This window comes from Rhinolophus sinicus, linkage group LG09 (assembly GCF_036562045.2).
Source record: "Rhinolophus sinicus isolate RSC01 linkage group LG09, ASM3656204v1, whole genome shotgun sequence".
Taxonomy (NCBI): Eukaryota; Metazoa; Chordata; class Mammalia; order Chiroptera; family Rhinolophidae; genus Rhinolophus; species Rhinolophus sinicus.
This window is the reverse complement of record NC_133758.1, coordinates 69,879,050-69,902,044: the sequence shown is the minus strand read 5'-3', so window position 1 is coordinate 69,902,044 and position 22,995 is coordinate 69,879,050. Positions and strand designations below refer to the sequence as shown.

At 35.5% G+C, this 22,995-nt stretch overlaps 1 protein-coding gene across 2 annotated transcripts in view; it reads right to left on the bottom strand.

The window, feature by feature from the left end:
• The window catches only part of ORC5 (origin recognition complex subunit 5), a 78,570-nt gene that overhangs the window by 7,084 nt on the left and 48,491 nt on the right, over positions 1–22,995 (bottom strand). The window contains exons 13-14 of one of the 2 annotated variants that reach the window (XR_012498863.1): positions 16,230–16,346; positions 2,190–2,302 (exon numbers count right to left, since the gene is read on the bottom strand). Coding sequence is in view for 1 of the 2 variants with exons in the window: in XM_019713598.2 (XP_019569157.1) it covers positions 2,190–2,302 (113 nt within the window). In the remaining variant the exon portion in view is untranslated. Of the gene's footprint in view, positions 1–2,189; positions 2,303–16,229; positions 16,347–22,995 lie in introns of those variants that run through there. The other variant, XM_019713598.2, reaches the window with a different exon arrangement.

Genomic DNA, 22,995 nt, shown 5'->3' with positions numbered 1-22,995 from the left:
TGTGAAGCAGTGGATGCTGAGGAGTGACTACAGATGTTAGGATTTGTAGCTACACTGAAAGAAGTCTAAACCACGTGCTCTCCTGTTCAACACATGAGGTGGAATGGTTGGGAAGCTGGTAGAAGATAATCAATCATAGGAGAACAGGGAAAGAGAGCCAGATTGCATGAGTCTCAAAGAAGCCCACATGTTTAGAAGACTTTGGGGTTAGTAACAATCTGGAAGCAGCAACAAAAACAAAGGAGGACAGTGAAAGTGCCTGCAACCCCAAGGGATTGGGGTTTGAGAAATAAGTAACTACTACTAGAGGTAACTCCAGGGAAAGTAGTATCCCCAGGTAAGAACCAAGTTTGCATTAAGGCAGAATGTTAGGAAAAAATAGAGGATATGGGATGGAGGGAAAGAACGGGAAGTTAAATCATCAAAAAAGTATAAAACATCATGGGGATGAGAGTGGACGGGGGCAGATGTGGGAAGAAGGAGGTAGTTACTCTTTGGATACTGCTCATGGAAAGCGAAGAAGAATAAAAAAGCAAAGGTAACAAAGCAAGTAATAGAGCTAGTAAGTTCCAGGTCTACAATTCCTGCTCCCGTCTGAGGTGGTAAACAGAAGTCACTTCCCTGGATGTGTCTAATATCACTGATGCTGCAGATTAAGTCCCGCCCGCCTCAGTCTGGCTCACGGCATATTCCTCATATGGGGCAGCCACAAGCCTCTGTCCTGTACGTGACTGCTGGGGCGCGACCCAACTCATTCAGAGCAATGACAAAATCCCTGAAGTAAAGGTGCTTCATTCAAAAGTTGTGTCTTTGATAGAGGCTCTTAGATATAAAATTTTTAATATCATTGTTTGGAAAAAGAAAGTCATTGCCTTAGGGTCATGTTGAATACATTAAAAAAAAACTTTTTGCTCAATTTCTTCTGTGTAAACGGTTGCCCAGTTTTATCATAAACAACACATTTCAAAACCCTTATTTTATGTTTTAGAGTCTACACACCATGAAAATGTTTCAAATACCTGCATCATATTATAATACAGCTTTTAATTCAGAAGAGACTTCAGGGTAGAGGCTGCCAATGTGTACACTTCAGAACTTCAAGAAGCTGCACAATTCATTAGAGGAGATCTACAAATCCATACCCATGTCAAGCACTGTTTTTAGTCTGAATACTGTTTCATGCCTATGTGTTATCAATTTGAAATAAGTTAATACTGTCATCATTAATTTTAAAAGGACACTAAAATGAAATCTTCACACTCAAAAATGCTGGGAAAGCTCTGTCTTATGGATTGTCTTGAACCACCTACCATTCTACACGTACGTTACCTCTTCTACTACCAGTCTTGACAGACTGTTATCCAGCTACAACCATGAGATGACATCAGCTATTCATGTAAATGGATGGAACATTTTCCATAACAGTAAGTACATCTCTTTGTGAGGAAACTTCTTATGTTTTTTGATAGCTCTCATTTTGACAGACATACTTTCTTTCCTAGGGCTTCTAACGCACTACAATTATTCAGAATTAGTTTCATCCATTTTACATATGAAAACCTCTGAAAATACTTGAGATGGTTACCACATCCTTTCTAAGGCTTTTTTCCCCCCACACCCCGTCCTTCAGCCAGGGATGTGACATGCTTCCTCACTCTGCCACTCTCCTCCTACCCCCTCAGCATGTACCCATTTGTCAAAGTCCCCCTTCAAACTCCAAGCACAGCACAGCACATTAGACTTGACCTGCCTATGGCAACACACACTAGATCTATTACATCCCTTGAATGAGACACCAGGATTTTTTAAACCTTGCAGTCAGCTCAAACACTCAGGATTTAAGCCAGGTCTTTCCCGCTTTATTTCAGTATGTGTGAGTTTTTTGTAGTCAACTGTCTGTTATATCATACCTTGCTACTGTGGGGTCTGCTATTCCGGTGTGTTAAGGTCTTTCAGAATCTTGATTTTTGCTATCTGACATATTAGCTAATTCGCCCAATTTTATGTCATTTGTAAATTTGATGACAGGATTAATTCTACAGTGAAACGTATTCATTCTTGGCACTTAAATGATCTTTTCTTGCTTAAATAACCAATGACATTACATTAGGAAGAACATTAATTTTTATACTTGGTATATCATTTACATAATTCAAGACATTTTACATTCACAATTATTCTATGCTTACCTAGCAACAGCTCTGATGAAGTCTAGAGATACTGTGCATTTGTATTTTGGTCCATCAAGCTGATCGTCATGGCCAACCAGGGTTAACAGCTGCAGGGTCACTAGAGAAGTAATCTAAAAAAAAGCATTTTTATGAGAAAATGTTGTCATGAGCTTACATGATACCCTTGTTTCTAAAACACTGTGTAGTTTCCATTGATAAAGATATATAACTGAATTCACAGGAATATCTGCAAAGAATATGACTACTTTGAAATTTGCATACACAAATTTGTACATATGCTCGAAGTCCTAGTTAATCAAACTAAAGTCAGTCTTTAAGGATTCCACTAGAGAGAGCTTTGTTTCATTAATGACTCACGACACAACTGCGAACCTTTAAAACTACAAATAATGCCCATCCCTTCTCTATGTGTGAATTTTATGGAGTTTCTATCTAAATATCTCAGAATATCAAACACACGCTCCCTTGAGATTCAAGCAGTTTAAATGTGGATGTGGGCCTTTCTCAGAATTGGGTAGCTGGTTGGAAGAGCAGTAAGAAATACTGCTGGGCAGACCTGGGCTTAGTCTTGCTTTAAAAATGACTGCCAAGTCAAGAAAACACCAGAAGGATTAGTCCAAACTAAAAATCACCAAAGATCTCCTACCACAAGATCCCTACTCAAGAAAATTCCTTAACTATAACTCCAGGTGAAAGTAAACTGATCCCAGTTAGAAGGTCTCAAATGTAAGAAGGAATGAAGAATGAAGAAAGTGACAACCAAGATGGTGCAGTAGGTGAACGCTGTGTTTACCATCTCTCACAACCACATCAAAATTACAGCTAATCTACAAAACAACCATTATTGAGAATCGCCTAAAATCAAGCTGGACTGAAGCCTTTCAACTAATGAAAGCCACTTACAGACTGGCAGGAAGGTTAGAGAGGGGGAACAGGCTGGTCCCACACCCACAGGAGGGCTATTTCGGCTGTGGGGGTCCCTCCCCAACCCCTAGAAGGGCAAGAGATTCCGGCCCCTCTCCAGCTCAGGGTTCCAGTGCCAGGGAGAGAAGTCCCCATAATTTCTGGCTGTGAAAAGCAGTGGAGATTGTGACTGAGTGAGACTGAGGGCAGCTGCACTCACAGATGCTCCTCTTAAAGGGACCGCACCGCACACGGACTTACCCACCAGTGGAATCACTCGCTTTGAGCTCCAGAGCTGGTGCAGCAGCTGGAAAGGCGGCAGGGGCATACATGGGGAGAACTGAGTTGTCTGGCTTAGGACAGAGGCTGGAGAGGTGGCTTTCTCCTGGACGGGGAAGCTGACGGAGGCCACTGTTTCTTTGCTGTGCCCTCCCCTTTCCCACCATGCAAACACAGGTGGCTGCCATTTCTGAGTCTCTGCCGATCTGATTGGAGACCTGGTCCCACCCAACTTTTGGGCACACCCAGGCTGCTTTCGGTGGCTTTTTTGTGCAGACCGTCTGCCTTAGCTCAAGCTGCAGACTTTCCCAGACTCTCAACAGTTCACGGAATGCAGACAAGCAGCGTCTGGCTTGAGCGTGTCCTGTACCTCTGTCTGACCAGCCCTAAGCCGGCACTAGTAGCAACCGGCCTTGGTTCACAGCTTGGCCTCTCAAGGTGCGTCCAAGCACAGCACGGGTGGCAGCCATCTGCAGATTTCTTTCTGGCTCCTGCTGGGTGGCCCCAGGTAGGGCACAGGCATTGGCTGAACTTGACCTACAGCAGATCCCCTTCAAGGTGGTCCTGGGGCTGGCATCCCCTGTGACCAGCTTCAAAACAAGCTGGAGCCATAGGGTCAGCCCCTGCACAACAACTCCTCCACTGTAGTCAAGGCCAGTCCTCACAACCAGTGAGCTCAAGGGTCAGTCCCTCACACTGATGTGCAATTATCAACCAAGGCTCAACTATAAGAGGCTCACGCACAACCCACACAAGGGACACACCTGGAGCACATGGCTCAGGTGACCAGAAAGACTGTGCCACTGAACCCCACAGCACACTACTACATGGGCCATTCTAAGAGGAAGACATAGCAGCTCTGTGTCACACAGGGAGGCAGCCAAAATGGGGAGACAAAGAAACGTGTCTCAAATAAAAAAACAGAACAAAGCTCCAGAAAAGGAACTACATAAAAGGGAGATAAACAATCTGTCAGACGTAGAGTTCCAAACTCTGGTTATTAAGAATGCTCAATGATCGCAAGGAGAACTTCAACAGGGAGACAGAAAGCATCAAAATGGAGATGAAAACCATAAAAAAGAACAAGTCAGAAATAAAGGATACAATAATGGAAACGAAGAATATACTACAGGGAATCAACAGTAGATTAGATAAAGCAGAGGATCTAACCAGCGATGTAGAAGATAAGGTAGTAGAAAACACCCAACCAGAACACCAAAAAGAAAAAAGAATCCAAAATATTGAGGAGAGTTTAAGGGACCTCCGGGACAACATCAAGCATACCAACATTCGCATCATAGGGGTACCAGAAGGAGAAAAGAAAGAAGAGCAAGAAATTGAAAACCTATTTGAAGAAATAATGACAGAAAACTTCCCTAATCTGGTGAAAGAAATAGAAATTCAAGCCCAGGAAGCACAGAGAGTTCCAAACAAGATGAACCCAAAGAGGCCCACACCAAGACACATAATTAAAGTGCCAAAGGTTAAATAAAAAGAGAGAATCTTAAAAGCAGCAAGAGAAAAGCAGTTAGTTACCTACAAGGGTCAGCTGATTTCTCAACAGAAACTTTGCAGGCAAGAAGGGATTAGCAGGAAATATTCCAAGTGATGAAAAGCAATGATATACAACCAAGATTGCTCTACCCAGCAAGGCTATCATTTAGAATTGAAGGACAGATAAGAAGCTTCTCAGACAAGAAAAAGCTGAAGGAGTTCATCACCACCAAACCAGCGTTACAAGGAATCTTAGAGGACTTCTTTAAGATGTGAGGGGGATTAAGGATGGGTGAAAGGGGAAGGGATTAAGAAATACAAATTGGTTGTTATACAGAAGTCATGGGGATGTAGGGTACAGCATAAGGAATATAGTCAATAATATTGTGATAACTAGGTATGGTGCCAGATAGGTACTAGATCTTTCAAGGTGATAGTTGGGAATAGGGTTGGGGTGGGGTGAAAAAGGTGAAGGAATTAAGAAATATCAATTGGCAGTTAACACAGTATAAAGTATATAACCAACAATGTTGTCAGGATCATGTAAGGTGCCAGATGGGCACTGGACTTATCAGAGGGATCACGTCATAGGAATGTAGATGCCTGACCAATGCACTAAACACCTGAAGTAGAATAATACTGAATGTCAACTATAACTAAATATATAGGTATATATAGTCACGGCATGTGGAGTACAAGATAGGGAAGATAGTCGATGGTATTGTAACAGCTATAGAAGATGTCAGAGGGGTAGTAGCTTGGGGGGTGGGTGGGTTATCACTTTATGAGGGGTATAAATGTCTAACTATGATGTTGTTTTGTACACCTGAAATAAAAATATATATATATGATTGAAAAAAAACTAAATAAATAAAATGGTAAATATGATGGTACATCTAAATGAATTTGCCTGTACAGATGATAACAAAAATATATTATGGATTTAAAAATAGGATAAGTGCACAATACCAGTAATACATAAATTGGGAGTGGAGAAATTATGGTTAAAATGTCCTAAGGCCCTGTGGTATCTGAGGAAAAAAATAAAATATTCATTAAATTTAAACTTTTAAATAAGAATTAAGAGGGCAGAAACAATTGTATACTTCTAAATTGGTAGAAAGGGAAAACTGAATTATAAAAATAATCAATCCAAAAGAAAATAAGAAACAAAAACAGGTAGGTCAAATAAAAAGTATAAAACAAGGTAATAGATATAAACAAAATTAAGATAATTATAATAAAAGTAAACACACTAAATGCTGCAAATAAAAGACAAAGTTTGAGTGATTGAAAAAAACCGTTTAGAAGAGATACATCTAATGGGATTTACAGATGATGTAATACAGAATTGTACACCTGAAATCTATGTAATTTTACTAACAATTGTCACCCCAATAAATTTAAAAAAAAAAAGAAGAGATACATCGAAAAGAGAAGAATATGGAAAGATTAAAAGTCAAAGGAGAGAATGAGAGATATCAAATACTAAAAAAAAAAAAAAAAAAAAAGGAAAATGAAGGTATATTAACATAGACAAAAGAGACTTAAGAGATTTAAAGAAAGGTTCACTTCATGACAAAATGCAGTCCCTGCACTCTTACTACAATTGACTTGCTTGAAACTTTTACTATGAAGACCTGAGACACAGAACAGGATGGGCAGCAAGGAATAACGGGGTCTTTGGGGGACAGTAAGTACTGCTGAAATCTGGATAAACTTGTATCCTTCTCAGTTTGGAAACAGGCACCAATCACAATGAAAGTAGGCCTGAAATTTCAACAAATGGGAGGAACCATAGAAAAGAGTTAACAGTTTCTTATGGCGAAATACATTAACTTCAATCCTTTCTATTTTTCTGTAAGGGATTCATTTGCTAAAGTAGGTTAGTAATAGTCATATGAAACTCACACATTAATGTGCCTTTATTATTAAAGACAGGTTTCTTTAGTTCTTTTTAATATGGAGGAAAACATTAATTATCTTATACATAGCCGGTGGCATTTCCTTTTAATATTCTTATAATTCAACTTTCTTGTGATTTGACTATTATCATATATTTAATTCAGTTCTTTAACTCAAATAATATTATTCTTCATAGAGAAACACAAGATCTGTCTTTAATAAAGTTAAAATTTCAAGAATATTTTTAGGTATTTTACAATTTTATTACTTTTACCCCATTATTTACAACAAATTTCCAAAGGCAGTTAAATTGAACCAAACAGTCCTTTCAGTTCTACCAGGATTCCATGAATAAATTAATCATGTAAATTGTGTAAAGGACAGAGTAGATGTAGCACTCAAAAGGCATTTCCGAAATATTAATAAGATGATAGCTCAATTTTGGGGGAAAGGGTCTGATTTAGGAAAAGCCAAAACACAAAAATCTAAACCAAAATGAAGCAATTCAATTAGGATGTGATCTTTTTACATTAAAAAATACTTATTTCAGAAAACTTTTATTCCCTGACCTTACAATATGAACAAAACATACAGAGTTTAGGAGAACATCACATAAAGCACTGAACAACTGCACCAACAATTTATAAGCACTATGCCAGTTTATTAAAATATTGCTAGAGTAAAACTGAAAAAGTCAAGTACAAAGATTAACTTATAGGGTCAACATTTTGAATCTGAAACATATACCTAAATAAAAAGTTCTGGGAAAAAATATAGGAAACTTTGGGAAAATTATTTCTATACATGCATTAAATAGAATATCCACCTTCCTCTTCATTATCCAATACTTAAAATTATCTTTTTTTTTTTTTTTTTTTGCAATCCATGAAGCTCTTGAGGACTTGCTCTAGGTACTGTGTATTCAAAGATTAACAGGATCACAGAAAATATTAATTTACTTCCTTGCAGAACTTTATTCATGACAATATGATGAAGTCCTATCTTTATGCTGAGATGAATACCTAAATAGCTTGATATGGTCAGTGGGAATATGGCAGCGTGTCTAGTCAGGTAAGGTACTCAGGACCAGATTCTGAGCAGTCTCGGTTTTGTACGTGTGCATGTGCTGCCCCATGTACAGGTCTGACCAGAGTCTTTCCCATCTGCAGCAGCAGCCTTTCCTGTTGTGACAATCATACCTGTTGTTAAGGTCCCCAGTGCAGAAAATGTTAGAATAAGGCTCTAGTTCCAGCAAGAAAGAATAAATTGGAATATTTTACAGCCAATAAAATTAATGTCTTAAAATGATTTAATCTTTGTTGGGAGAAAGCTCTCCAAACAATGGTAAAATACACTTGAATATGCTGGAATCTTTTTTAGCACTAATTTACAGAAGGCTTCTCAGGCAATTGAACTTTGAATTACCTTGGAACACATTTCATAAACATACTAACAAAGAGCCTAGACAGAAGAGTTAGAAAGAAGAAAGAAAATATATAGGAAGACCTATTGTCCAGACAAGAGACTTATTGTCTGGACTTATTGTCCAGACATATTGTCCATTCATATTTACTGCTCTTCCCTGCTAAGTTCAACTATAAACCCTGGAAATAACGTAAGAAGCAACAAGGAGGACTCTGCAAGGTAGAAAGAGGAAGGTAGACTGCATAGGGACCCAGGACTGGAGGAACAGGTAGAGGCAGGGAACTTGTGACTCCCCACCCAACAGCACAAGGTGACCCAGGCCCAGCATCCTCCAACCCTCAACCCAGAACAGAAAGCTACTCAGGTAGATTTACTCCCCCCTGGACTGAATAGGAATCCTGCCAAAAAGAAATGGCAATTGTAAATTCTGTATCTCAAAAAAACTATCCTTCATGAATGAAATAGAAATAAAAACATTCTCAAATGAGAAAAAAATGAAGAATCTGTCAGACCTACTGTACCTTTAAAGCACAGCTAAAGTGCTTCAAACAAAAAGGAAATGATAAAAGAAGGAAACTTAAGCATCAAAGAAGACAATGGAAAGAATATGTGGATAAATCAGACTATCTTCTCATGAGTTTTCTAAATCATATTAGATTAAAAATTATACCACCACTGACACTCAAAGACAATATTTCAAAAGTGGGAAAGTAAAGAGACCTAAATGGAAGTAAGGTTGCCACACTTCCCTGGAAGTGGTAAAACATGGATACCACTTATAAAACTAAATACGCAATAACCACGTTACCCATCAAATGCACCCTTGGGCATTTATCCCAGAGAAGTACACGTCCACACCAAACCTGTGCATGCATGTTCATAGTACTTTATTTATAATCACCAAAAGCCTGGTAAGAACCCAGATGTCCTTTAATGGGTGAATAATTAAACAAACTGTAGCACATCTATATCATGGAATACTTGCTCAGCAATAAAAAAGAATGAACTATCTACATACACAACAATTTGGATGAATCTCAAAGGAATTAATTATACTGAGTGAAAAAAACCAATCTCAAAATGTCACTTACTAGATGATTCTGTTTATACAAATTCTTGAAATGACAAAATCTCAGAGGTGGCAATTAGTGGTTACCAGGGATTGAGGGAGGAGGCAAGAAGGAGGTAGGTGTGGTTAGAAAACATTTTAGAGTTGTAACAACAAGTTTGAAATTAAGCACTTAATCTTAGAAATGTTTAACATATTAAAAATGTTTAGCCAAAATAATGCCTCATTTTGGGTGTTGATGAGTATTAAAGGTGTTTTGCCAAGACTATTATCTATTGGAATAAAGATCCCAGTCAGCGCTTTTATCTTTTCTTCCACTGCCCTTCAAAATTCCTAAGACTGACACAGGTAATCTGGCATTCACTCCTTCCCTCAGGATCTAGCAGAGGACATGGACAAAATTTAAGAGAGGGGGGAAAACAAGAGCTACGGGAACAAACTATTATCAGTGACCACGGGTGATCAGTGGTACAGGGGCTGGAACTTAATGAGTCCATGCTCTAGAGCAGATATAGACATTGACAGATCTCTATCTATAGATTAGCGATGTAGACATTGTGCTAGGTACTTTATAGTTGATCCCAGAACATTGGTTTGAACTGCACGGGTCCAATTATACATGAATTTTTTCATTAAATATGTATAGTGCTGTAAATGTATTTTCTCTTCCTTACCATTTTAACATTTTCTTTTCTCTAGATTACTTTATTATAAGAATATAGTGTATTGTAATACATATAACATACAAAATATGTTTTGACTGCTTATGATATCAGTAAGGTTTCCAGTAACAGCAGACTATTAGCTAAATTTTGGGGAGTCGTTACACTTAGATTTCAGACTCTTAGGGGAAGGCGTCCATGCCCCTATCCCCCTGTATTGTTCAAGCATCAACTGTAATTTCTTCAATCCTCATAATAACCCCACCATGAGTTAGATACTACAAATAAACTTTTTCCAGACAAGGAAACAACTTCAGAGAGGTTAGTAAATGTTCAGTCACCGAGCTAGTAACAGGAAAAGAAGCACTGGATTTGAATACCATCTGCATCTCCAGCCCATGACTCGCACCACCCCAAAGAGGGAGCTGCAAACACAAAGAGGTAACTGAACAGACTAAGGAAAGCTTTATGGATGAAGTGAGTAAAATGACAAATCTGGAAGCATTTCACATTGAGACGGGTACTATGAATGACGGAGGTTAGAGATGCAGCAGCAAACACACTGAAGATAAAACAGAGAAAAATCCTTAAAGGGAACTGTAGCAAAAAGGATAAAGTATCTCAATATAGGCAAATGTCCTGCCCCAGGGACAGTCCCGTGAACAAAATTACCTGATGTGAGGGGTTTGATGTCACCAAAGTAAATGTGGCATTTATTAACCTAATGACATATTAATACTTCATAAATCAGATTGCATATTATATTAGGCATAAATTACTGTTTTAAGGTTTAATTTTTAAAAGATGAATAATTCAAGGGAGGGGGGAAAAGCATGATTTCTTAAAATCTGAAATTATTATAACACTGAAAATGGTACCCCAATGCAAAATTTCTTATACATTTGTGAATTAAAAAATTCATGACTATAAATCATATATAATCGCTGAATGAATTGATAAACATTAACAATTTAAAAGGCAAAGGTAATGAAATGGTCTTTCCTGAAACACTAGAATAATCTTAATAATTTAAATAAATTTAAAAATTTGTGGGAAAATTATTACTCCTCTTTGTGGTTCGTTACCTACAAAGACATATTCTCTTGCCAATAATTTTCAGATTTTATGAGAGTATACACTGCTTTCTTGCTTTCTTGTCTATGTGTCAAGTTCATACTCAAATTCAAACAAATAAAATTAAAATGAGTAAAAAAGCAACCAGGTAGTGGGTTTTCTTTTTCAAAGTCAAGATTTAGACTTTGTGTTAAAAAATACCGAATAAAGTTAAAAAAAAAAAAAATCTGTATTCAGTCAGTGACTTTACCTCTAAGTTTTAGTCATGATCCCATTGACATTTTTCCTCAAAATAAAATTTCTGCTTTTCAGTCCTTGGTTTAAAAATAAACAAAACTTCTTAAAATCTGAAGCATCTTGCTATCAAAGAGAATGGTATACCCTAGCTTTCATATGTTAGCAGCATATTAATACAAATTAAAGGGTTTTACTTTACTTTAGCTTAAAGTAATCAATCTACCTAATTCAGAAGCCAAAGTATATATTATTTCCCTCTGACTAGCACTTGTCACGACTGAGATATTCACAAAGAAAAAATGAGAACCTCCTTCTACAAAGAATATTTTTTAATTTACATCTTAAATGGGGTTGTGCAATATTTGCTTAGTTAATCTTTACTCTGTGTACTATTATGTTCTTTGTTCTCATCCATGTAGGGGATGAGCTGATTATTTATGTCTTAACAATAGGAGTTCGTGTACCACAGTGCGGATTTTTTTTTTTTCTTAATCTGAGAGGCAGTCACTAACAAGCTTCAGCTGGAAGTGAAGTGCTTGATGTTAAAACAGTGTGAACCTGTTCCCGGGCTAATAAACTATGTTCTTTTTGCCAACAAAAAGAAAATCAATTTACAACTGTAATTAATTTTTAACACGCTCATTACTTTTATACTTTCATAGGTTGGTACATATGTCAATTGATTTGTGAAATAGCCTATCTTGCTTGCCCTGGAGGAGCTTTACAACCTGAAACATATTAAATTATTTAAACAAAAGAACTTAATATGTGGTATGTCAGTGTATAAGGTTTGCACAATCCAATAGGCACTACATTTGATCTGATTTGGGGCCATGTGACAGTTCATGAGCATATACCAAGAGAGCTCAAATGACGTTTTTACACACACAAAGTAGAGGTGATGAGTACAGCAATGGAAGAGATAGGCAAATACTGCCAAAGCTGTTCAACTTAAAATCATCACCTCTGGAGATTCACCTTTGGAATTTTTATTTCCAAAAAAAGGGCAGGGAGTGGATTGTTATTCTTCAAATATGCTCAGGTAAGCAAAAAGTGGCATGTGTGTTTACACACGTGTTTAGAGGCACTCTAAGGAGAGTGCCTCTCACCTCTGGAACTTATCAGCACACAAATGCCTGTAAACCGCTAGTATCTAGAAAGACCACTTGCATGCTTAGGGAAAAGGGAAGTTATTCATTGAGTGAATCCCACATTCAAGACCCTGTTCCAGTGACACAAAAATGAAAAGACAAGGTCTTTGCCCTCAAAGAATTCAAGGTATTGGGGAGACAAGCATAATAAAATGGTAATGACACAATATGAAAGCTATGCTAGTGATATGTACAGAGGGTGCCAAAAAAATACATACACGTTTTAAGAAAGACAAAAAAACTATTAAAATTGTAATACTCAATGTATATGGATAACAAAAGATGAATACAAGTCATGTTTGACTTCTGCAATTACAAGAGGTGCTCAAAGTGATTACTGTCAGTGTCCAGACACTTCTGATTACGGCGAACTACTACTTGAGCAATGTTGACCAAAGTGTCCAATGTATACATTTTTTTGGCATCCCGGTATAAATGCAATTATCTGATTATAGAGAAGGGAATGACTAAGATGGAGGGAGAAAAAATGTAGATTCATTTTGAGAAATGGCACTTGGGGCGTGGACCACGAAGCATGAGAGAGCGTTCAGCAGTGGTAGGGGACAGCACATGTAACAATACAAAAGAAAAAATGGTGTGCTTTCAGAGAAGAAATAGCTTACTATGAATGGCATATCACATGAATGAAGGAAGTGGCAGGAAATGGGGCCAGTCTGTAAAGGGCCTTACAAGAAATGCTATGGAACGTAGACTTTGTTTTATAGACAATGTAATTCATTTAAAAAGTATAAGCAGAAAACAATTTTTAATTTTTTTAAAGATTTATACTGACGAGTATTGAAAATGAATTAAAAAATGTCTGGTGACAGGGAGAGCAGTTAGGATGCGTGTGTAATAGTCTAAGAGATAATGAAGCTACAGATTTAAGGCAATGGCAGAGGGGGGTGAGAGGCAAGGAATTAAGTTCAAGATACATCTGTATTTAGGAGGAAAAATAGATTGGACTTATTGAATAAATGGAGTGAAAACAAAAGGGTGGATTCAGAAATAATTTCTCCATTTAAACGGAAATCTAGAAACCATGTATTATCCTTGTTTTTCTAGCACCTAACATTGTGCATGTCACAGAGTATATGCTTGGTAAAGAATGAATGAATAAACGACTAGTTTTGAAATCTAGGTAGGGCTGAAAAAAACACAGAAGACGTTAATGAGGGAGAAATTTGGTTTGAGATATGTCATATCCTAAATAAACCTAGCATGTTCAGGTATTATTGTTCAGTTGGCAGTGTGGATCCAGAGCTAGAGGATAACAGCTAGAAATACAGAATTCAAAAGATCTCAGCGATCTCAGCTTACACATCGCACTGGAAGCCAGAGAAGTAGATAAGGCAGTTCCAGGTAAACCTAACTTCCCTTTCATATTCCTAACTATATGGGCATGATTACTTTCTATTCTAAGAATTCAACTCTTTGGCACCATGCAGAGTGCCCCAGATGAGGGAGCAATTAAGTTCCATACGGACTTGGGACTGACGACCTAATTTCTCATCTAGGGGAAAGCACAAGGACTTTCCTACAGCACCAGCTACTGAAATATGTACAGGCAGGTGAGGCCAGTCGCCACTGAAGGACTCCAATGAGTTGTGAGCTGACAAGGAATCAAGACAACTTCTCATTGGAAACAGTTCCCTTAAGCAGCAACATTTCTTTTAATTATCTTTTTATAAAAATATTTTTAAATGTAGCAAGTTCTGTAAGGTAGGTTTTTCCAAATCACTTTTCTCCTAACCTGTTCTTATTAAAACCCCTTTTCTCATTAAACCAGTCTAGTCATAAAGCTCTATGTGAAGTGTGCATTTGTCTATGTAGTCACTGTATTAACGGCACAGATTCTTAAATCGCTATGTGCAAGCACATATCCACACAAACTTTGTTTCTGTTTTTAGCAAAACATCTGCCAAGTCAAATAAAATTTATTGGTGTTGAATACATTTCCTCAAAAAAAAGTGAGTAAAAGGTATACATTTGGTATATTTATTAGAAGCAATACTAGGCTTTGAAAAAGGTAGTTATGAAATACTGCCTACAAAAATAAGGTATCAAAGTACTAATTATTAAAAAGTTGGAGGCCTAATTTATGCACTTTCTAATCCCTTAGGCAGTATTTTCCATGTCACCCTTAAGCAATGGTTCCATTTTTCTAGAATTCAGTAAAAATGTCTGTTGCCGGGCTGGTAAGCTCCACAACGACAAAGTGGTCACATTGTAGAAATTTAACACCAGGTTTAGGGAAGACAAGAGAAGACTGGGAGTAAACACTGTTCTATCACAAATGAAAACAAGAAAGACACCTTTTTAACCCATTGGCAAGAGAGTAAAATAGCCTGTGCTTTTTATTCTTTGGTAATGATTATTAGCATTAGTATCCCTTACAACAAAAGTGCCGCTAAGGAAAATCATAGGGCAACTTACCTCTTTTCAAATATGAAGCATCCCAAGACAGTTTTTTTACAATCTCCTGAAACAGGCACCTACCGCATAGTGGTTTGAGGGCAGGACAGTAACACCTCCACCACAGGGGTAGCAGGAGATTTGGGAACCTAATTTATTCCACCAGTAAAGACTGAGCATGGTGGCAGCAAGGCTCTCAGCCGCCTGAGAAGAGCCTGCCTCTGTCAGACAGCAGTCCTGCTGACCAATTCATCAGCAGAGTGGGCTTTTTTACCATCTTTGGAATGGAATGCCTCACAGTCTCAGTTGTGGTTAAGAAAAAAACTAGTAAGATTATTAGACAATGTTAGCATTCAAGATATTTTCTGTGATTTACATAATTTACCTTAAGTGTCAAATATTTCAGTTGGATACTATAAAGACACTGGAATGCTGGTACAAGCTAAATGAAGCACAGAGAAATTGAAAAAGAATAAATAGCTTTTCACGTTTCCTAATACGCTAGTATCCAAGGAATTTGTTTCTAGGAAAACTCTTCCTTTTGTTCACCAACTCATACTCAAATCACTTTATATGAATATATAATAGCTAGATATTAGTATGTTACATTTTGTGTTTATGAGGTTCAAACTGTTATCTAATCAATATATGTATGCATTAGGTAGATTTCATCAACTATGACTTCTGATGTTATATGACTAGCACTTGATAAGTATAATTATATTACTTTTTTATAGAAATATAAATCAAACAACTATAACATGTAATATACAAACTAATTTTTAAAGGTAAATAAGTCTTTTAAATAATGTCTATAAAATCACATATTTGATTGAAGTGCTTTTGGTTAAAAATCTATAAAAATAATTTGAAATACTGTACATAAAAGAGTGATGTGACAATTCCTGCATGGGATGGTGGGCTGCGCCCCCTACAACTAAAGACTGAAAAGGGCGACTGGACTTGGAGCTGAGCTGCACCATCCACAACTAGATTGAAGGACAACGACTTGGAGCTGACGAGCCCTGGAGAAACACACTGTTCCCCATTATTACCCAATAAAATATTTTTTTTAAAAAGTGATGTGAGCATAACATTTAATCATAAAGTATTTGCAATATAACCATGTAACTTTTTAAGAAAAGCCACTTAGATTATAGTAGGCCATGCACAATACACTACTTATTTGTCCATAACTTTCTCAAGTCTTAATTAAGATTAATTCCAATAAACATAACTAACTACTTATAACTAAATTTAGTTGATTACTAGCAAAATTTAGTTATGACATAGGTATCAATCATGCTCCACAACTAAGTTCAAGGCATGTCATAAGGAAATAGTCAACAAACAGGTTTTTTATTTTACTTGGAAGAAAACACTTAAATACTCGTAGTACTTATATTATCAAATGCAGTGGTACCTCGGTTTTCCAACGTAATCCGTTCCGGAAGGACGTTCGAGTTCTGAAATGTTGGACAACAGCTGACAGCTAGGCCTCAGAATCTTGCACTCAGCGGAAGCTGCATGACTTCCGAGGCTTGTTGGAAAACCGAAAACCAAAGCATTTACTTCTGGGTTTACGGCATTCAATAAACTGAAATGTTCGTCAACAGAGATGTTCGAAAACCGAGGTACTACCATAACAGGGACTACAAGTGAAAATCCTAGTCTTATTTATTCACTGCAAGTATTTAAGTGTTAGTTTTCACTTAAGTAATCAAGTATTAGTTCCTTCAGCAAGTATGTCCTCCCCATAAACACATACATACTCGTATACCATTAACTCTTCTAGAGACTAGAATCTGACAACTACACCAAGTATAAGAGAAGGGCAGTGGAAGCCACAGGCTGACTCCGGTCCTTGAGGCAGGAACTACATTTTTCTCACTTTGAATTCTAGAAATATAAATCAAACAAAATCATCAAAACTGAGTGCCTGGGACATAGTAGGCCCTTAGTAAGTGTCTCTTAGATGAAATTTTAAGCAGAGAAAGAAAAACTTAATTCCAATTAGGATTGGAATTCCAAACTTAATTTGGCCTTCACTCCGGCCAAATACTTATTTACTAAAAAGTAAATACTGACTTTGAATTTGAAGCTTGAATTAGATAAAAATATTTTTATTGTTAAACATTTCTGAATTAAATAATATTCTCCAAATCCCTTCTTTACTTGAAAAAATGAAAAATTATATAAATTTATCTATATTTGAAGAAAAATGCCAAAAATCTGTTTTGGGTTGAATAAAATGGTAGCTGCCCTAACAAGTATAGCAAAACATCTTCCTACAGCTGTGGTAAATTAAAAGTTGAAGCATCTGCTTCAAAATACTCTCCTAGATAAAATAAATTATCATTCTTCTTTCTGACTGATGATAAATTCATTTGGAAAATATCAAAATAATTAGTTTAGATATATTCTGTATGGCTCACAAAACCAACACCTAAATGAGTAGAAAGCATAGGATTATCTAAATGCTATCATTAATGCAACCTTTATAAGAAAAGATCAAGTTCATTCATGACTAAGAAATAAAAATGATGTAACAAATAGTCCAAATATAGTCCAACATATAGCATTACAATGAAAGTTCAACAGCACAGAAATTACAAATGGAAATGTATATTTTTGGGAAAAATATATTTGTACATTATACTTTGCTCCAAAATGCTTTTCATACTGTTTTGAAATGAAAATAAATTTATGAGGACATTTAAATTTAATTTTTCCTTATTAAAGTATGTACAACTAAATATAAAGCCATTCAGAAACTAGATATTAATTACTAAAAAATGCAACCTGTCAATATGATACAAAGAATTATTTTCTAATGTTCCTTTTCTTATCTTTCAGCTAATTTTAAATATTAATTCAGAGTGCACTGTTTCTTATAATATAGTAATGTAATAACTATATGAAACCTTTTAAAATGTAGAATTACAGTGAATTACCTTCAAAGATAATTTTTCAAAATGCTAATTGATCAAATAAGATCAATGGTAATATGTGATATAAATATATAAGTAATTAAATGTTCCTAATTTTTTTAAGATAATTCTTTTAAAAGTCACTTTAGAAACCTACAGCAATAATTTTAGAAATAAACTATTCACTGATTTTATCATCTGTGAAAAGATAAAGCATTATGATTTAAGATTTTAAAATAAGTGATACACCTGATGACAGTCTTGAAGAACTATACTTCTACTACCTTCATCTACTAGCTAAAGACTAGTTAGGTGGCCAAGGATAAGTAAAGAGAAGATACAGAAATATCAAGAGATGAAATAGAATATTCAAAAATTTCCAAATTAATCATTTTTCTTCAAGGAAAAAAAGATAAAGCAAAAACGTTTAACCTGCTTTTAATATATCGTATTTTGCCGTGCATAATGTGCATTTTGCACAAATTTGTGAGGGAAAAATAAGGATGCACATTATACATGGGTAGTACTCATTCCATACCTATATAAATGTTTTTAATTCTTTTATCTATGCTTATAGTTAAAAGTGTAACTCTAGAAATCAATAACCATATCTGTATACAAAATAATACCCAGGAATACGAGAATCAGTTTGGTTGAACTTGCGACGATGAAGAGTTCTTGGTCTTCTATGATGCATAAGTATGGTAAATTTGTTACTGGTATATAAAATTTCTTGTATCTTGTATCTGTTCTTGTGTTTTATAATTATTTGTTACATAAAATTTCTTGTATTATAATATGTTAAAAAATAAATGCTAAAATTCCTTTATAATACAAAAAACAAGTGCCTAAATGTAAACAAATAAAAATTTGAATTAAAAAATTCAAATGAAATATTTTTTTCCCTGAAAGTTTAGGCCAAAAACATGGGTGCGCATTATACACGGGAGCACATTACACACAGCAGCGCATTAATACACAGCAAAATTCAGTAGTTCTGGAAAAAAAAACTACAATTCAATAGCAGTATTTCTTTTAAAGATGATAAATGGTCTTTAATAACATATCTGATCAAACTGTTTTGAAAATAATAAATTTTATCATTTCTTGCATGTAAATGGTATAGTTTATCTATTCTATCTATGCTGAGAGGGGAAAAAAAAATGAAAATACCAGGATCAATGCTTTGTCATTCACAAAGTTCGGGCATATATTGGACTACATTTATTTTATTTGAATGAAAAGGTTTAAAATAACCTATAATCATGACTGTAACATTGTAGTAAATTGGATAAGGCTAAAATTATCTTACCAGTCTAAGAAAAATTTAAAAATCACATTTCAATTCAATGAATGAGCATTAATCTAATATAAAATAGCAAATATACTAATATTCGCTTATTTATGAGACTAAAAAGTTAATGAGTAGAATTTCATCTAAAATTTAATAAAGAATACAGAAATTCAGAATACCAACTACAGTATACTATTACTAATACTATTATGAATTTATTATTCTCAATTAGAATTTTATTAACTTTAAAGATTCCTTAAACTACTGTTTTTATAACTTTATTACATAATAGATTTAATGAAATGCAATGGAAATAAACCTTTGGTTCAAGAGAATTTTGATCATATATATATACCACATTTGATCAATTTATTATATGTGAAAAATTATAAATAATTGTGTATCTGGTAAATCAAGCTGTAAAGTAGTACATTACTAAACTCTTAAAACAATTGCATATAAAAAAATAGAAAAAATAATTATCGCATACAGACACATTACAGCCAACAAAAAGAAATTTACTTACAGGTGGAAAATTTTATGTAACAAAATTCCTAATCAATTTTATTTACATTTTCATGAAAGTGTGTACAGTGTACACATGTATATCATTAAAAATCTTCAGGTAATTTTATTTTATTTGAATAAACCAATGTATTAAGTTAACAACTTTCTTTAAATATAAAAGACAATATTAACAAGTAAAAGGTGTTTCCTAGTTCACCTTAAAACTAGAATGCAACAATATCGCCATCTAGTGTTCATATCAAATAAGCACTTCCAATACAAATATACTTTTGTTTTTCACTTAAGAAATTAAGTGTGCACAGGTTAAATACAAATTGTCATTCCTATGAGCAAGAAGATAGTTTTGATGGATGAATAAAAGGAGAAAAACAGAAAAGGTCACTGGGAGGCAATGGGAAGAAAAAGAAAATAAGGCATGTGGGAGAAATACCCATCTTTTGGATGTGATTTTTGCCACATTTTGTTCTTAAATACAGTAAATATGTTTCTTGTTTGTTATGAATATTTTACTGACCAATCAAAAGTAATGGTCAGCTTCTTAGGGTTGGCCGCATAATTCCTTTGTAGTGCCCCACCCTCAATATCCCAAATGGGAATCAACTGAGATCAAGTCCTAAGTGATGTGTCATCAAGTGAATATAAACTCAGTAGAGCCATGTTTTAAATATACAAAACTTATTCTGACTACTGCTAATGAGAAGAGAAAGAATAAAACGTTGTTTTAAGTTGTTAAGGTTGAAAAGAATTTAACTTTGTTAAAAAATAAAGACACATCTTGGGCCAAATTGTTTCTTAATTACAACATTACAAACACTGTTAAATACAAAGATAGGTGACATTATTCATCTATAATCAAAGCCTGCTGCTCGGGAAGTCTTCCTCAAGTCTGGAAGCTACCAGTGATTTGCTATGTGGCCTTGCACAGATCTCTTAGGCATTCTGACCTCAGTTCCTTCTCTTTAAAGATTAACCTAGTATATGGCGAGACTTTATAAAATGCAAAATGCTCTGCCGATGTAAGGTACGACGTGTAAGGTAGACGTGTAAGGTAACAACAAGCAAGGTGCAGTGGGTGGTGGCAGCAGTATTACTACTATAGATCACACTGCAGTGACTGCTACCACTACCACAATACAATCCCATCCTCTACAACTAAACCAGTGTGACAGTTCCCAAATGTGCCTTGCACTTTCCTAGTCCTACCCTTTTGGTCAGATTATCCTCCCCACATAAATCTCTAGTCTGATTAAACCCCATCTATTGGAAATAAGATGTCAGCTGATTTTATCTATTATTTTTCCTTTTATTTACCCATTTCCTCATTTCTGTACAATAAAAATGAATCACTTATTTAAATTAGAAATATTTAAAGAAAAATAAAATCCTACTCATTCACCACAGCCCATCTCCATTTTTCACCTTGTCTGTGAAGTCATCTCTCTCTCATCCTGCCCAATCCAGAAGTGATCTCTCTCTGCTCGAAACTTCTCAGCAGCACTAACTAGTATTCATTTCCAACCTTACGACATTATTTTTATGTACATGTTTTATACCCTAGAATAAATTACAAGATCTCTGAAAGGAAAAAAACATTTATTATCCTTCGTGTCCCCCAGGAAGGTAATTTTTGGGTACCTGGGAAGTACAATTACATGTGATACAAATATTAGGTGGGTGCAAAAGTAACTGCAGTTTAAAAGGTTAAAAATAATTGCAAAAAACACAATTACTTTTGCACCAACCTAGTACCTTCCTCCTCTGTTTAGAAGTACCTCACTTCCCTAGGCTTTAGTTATCAGAGATTTACATGCTGTGTCATACGAGCAATGTCATTTATCCTCTCTGAGGCTCAATTCCTTACAATAAAGATCGTAATACCTATTTCATAGTTATTGCAACAGCTAAAATTTAACAAAAAACTCATGTATTGTATGTAGAAAGCTATTAATACAATGTAAAGTTTGATTTTAAATTACTTTAGTTTCAGACAAAGCATTTTAAAAACATATATAGGGGAAAAAATCCCCATAATACAGGTTAAAACTGAATTATGTAGGGCCGGCCCGATGGCTCAGGCGGTTAGAGTTCCATGCTCCTACTCTGAAGGCTGCCGGTTTGATTCCCGAATGGGCCAGTGGGCTCTCAACCACAAGGTTGCCGGTTCAACTCTTCGAGTCCCGCAAGGGATGGTGGGCTCCGCCCCCTGCAACTAAGATTGAACACGGCATCTTGAATTGAGCTGCCTCCCGGATGGCTCAGTTGATTGGAGCACGGGCTCTCAACCACAAGGTTGCCAGTTCAATTCCTCGAGTCCCGCAAGGGATGGTGGGCTGTGCTCCCTGCAACTAGAAAACGGCAACTCAGCCTGGAGCTGAGCTGCGCCCTCCACAACTAACACTGAAAGGACAACAACTTGAAGCTGAACGGCACCCTCCACAACTAAGATTGAAAGGACAACAATTTGACTTGGAATAAAGGCCTGGAAGTACACACTGTTCCTCAATAAAGTCCTGTTCCCCTTCCCCAATAAAATCTTAAAAAACAAAACAAAACAAAAAAAAACACTGAATTATGTAGATTTTTAATATTGGCATTAGGGCTACCAATCTACCTACCTATTTAGTTACTTATATGCATAGTCTAATACCAGACTAGATTAAAACACAGAAAGGCAGACAAAATTTTCTATAAATGCTGACATAAAAATTATCTAAATTCAATTTAAACGGAGAACATGTATGTTTGGTTCTCAAGGACTTCTTTAAATGAAGAATTAAAAGTTACCACCAACACACATTAGGTTACAAAGTCTAACATCCACTCAGGGACCAAATTTGTTTTCAGTCAATTAAAATTTAAATGTCATTATTTACATATTTCTCAATCTAAAACCTTATACATAAAATACTCACTGCAACATCTCAGGTGACTTTCCTTTTCAATAAATAATAGTATCATTTGCTTTTTCTTCTATCCATTCATACTATGTGCTAAGTATTGTTTTTGTGGACCATTTAAGAAATCTACTATATTTTTAATAAATGGGTTTTTCTTAAAATGGCAACTAAAAACGAAACCTTAACTTTATTAAATACGTCCTAGTTCCTATTTTTATGCTACTGCTGCCATCTAGTGAAAATTTTGAGAACTCACTCATTCTGGAAAATAGATTATTTTTTTTAAAAATGCATACTGCCAACCAGCAAGGTATATACTCGTGTATATATATGAGGAATAAGGATAATAAGATTACTTCTTTGTAAATAATTTAAAAAATTTTTTCATTAAATTATATTTCTATATTACAATTCATCAATTTAATCATGAAGCCTCTTGTTTATTCAGCAATTATAATCATTTAATTTTAAAATTCTTGTTAAAAAAAGAAAAAAAAACAGAACATCAAGCTGTTTTTATCAAGTTATACCTGTAAATAT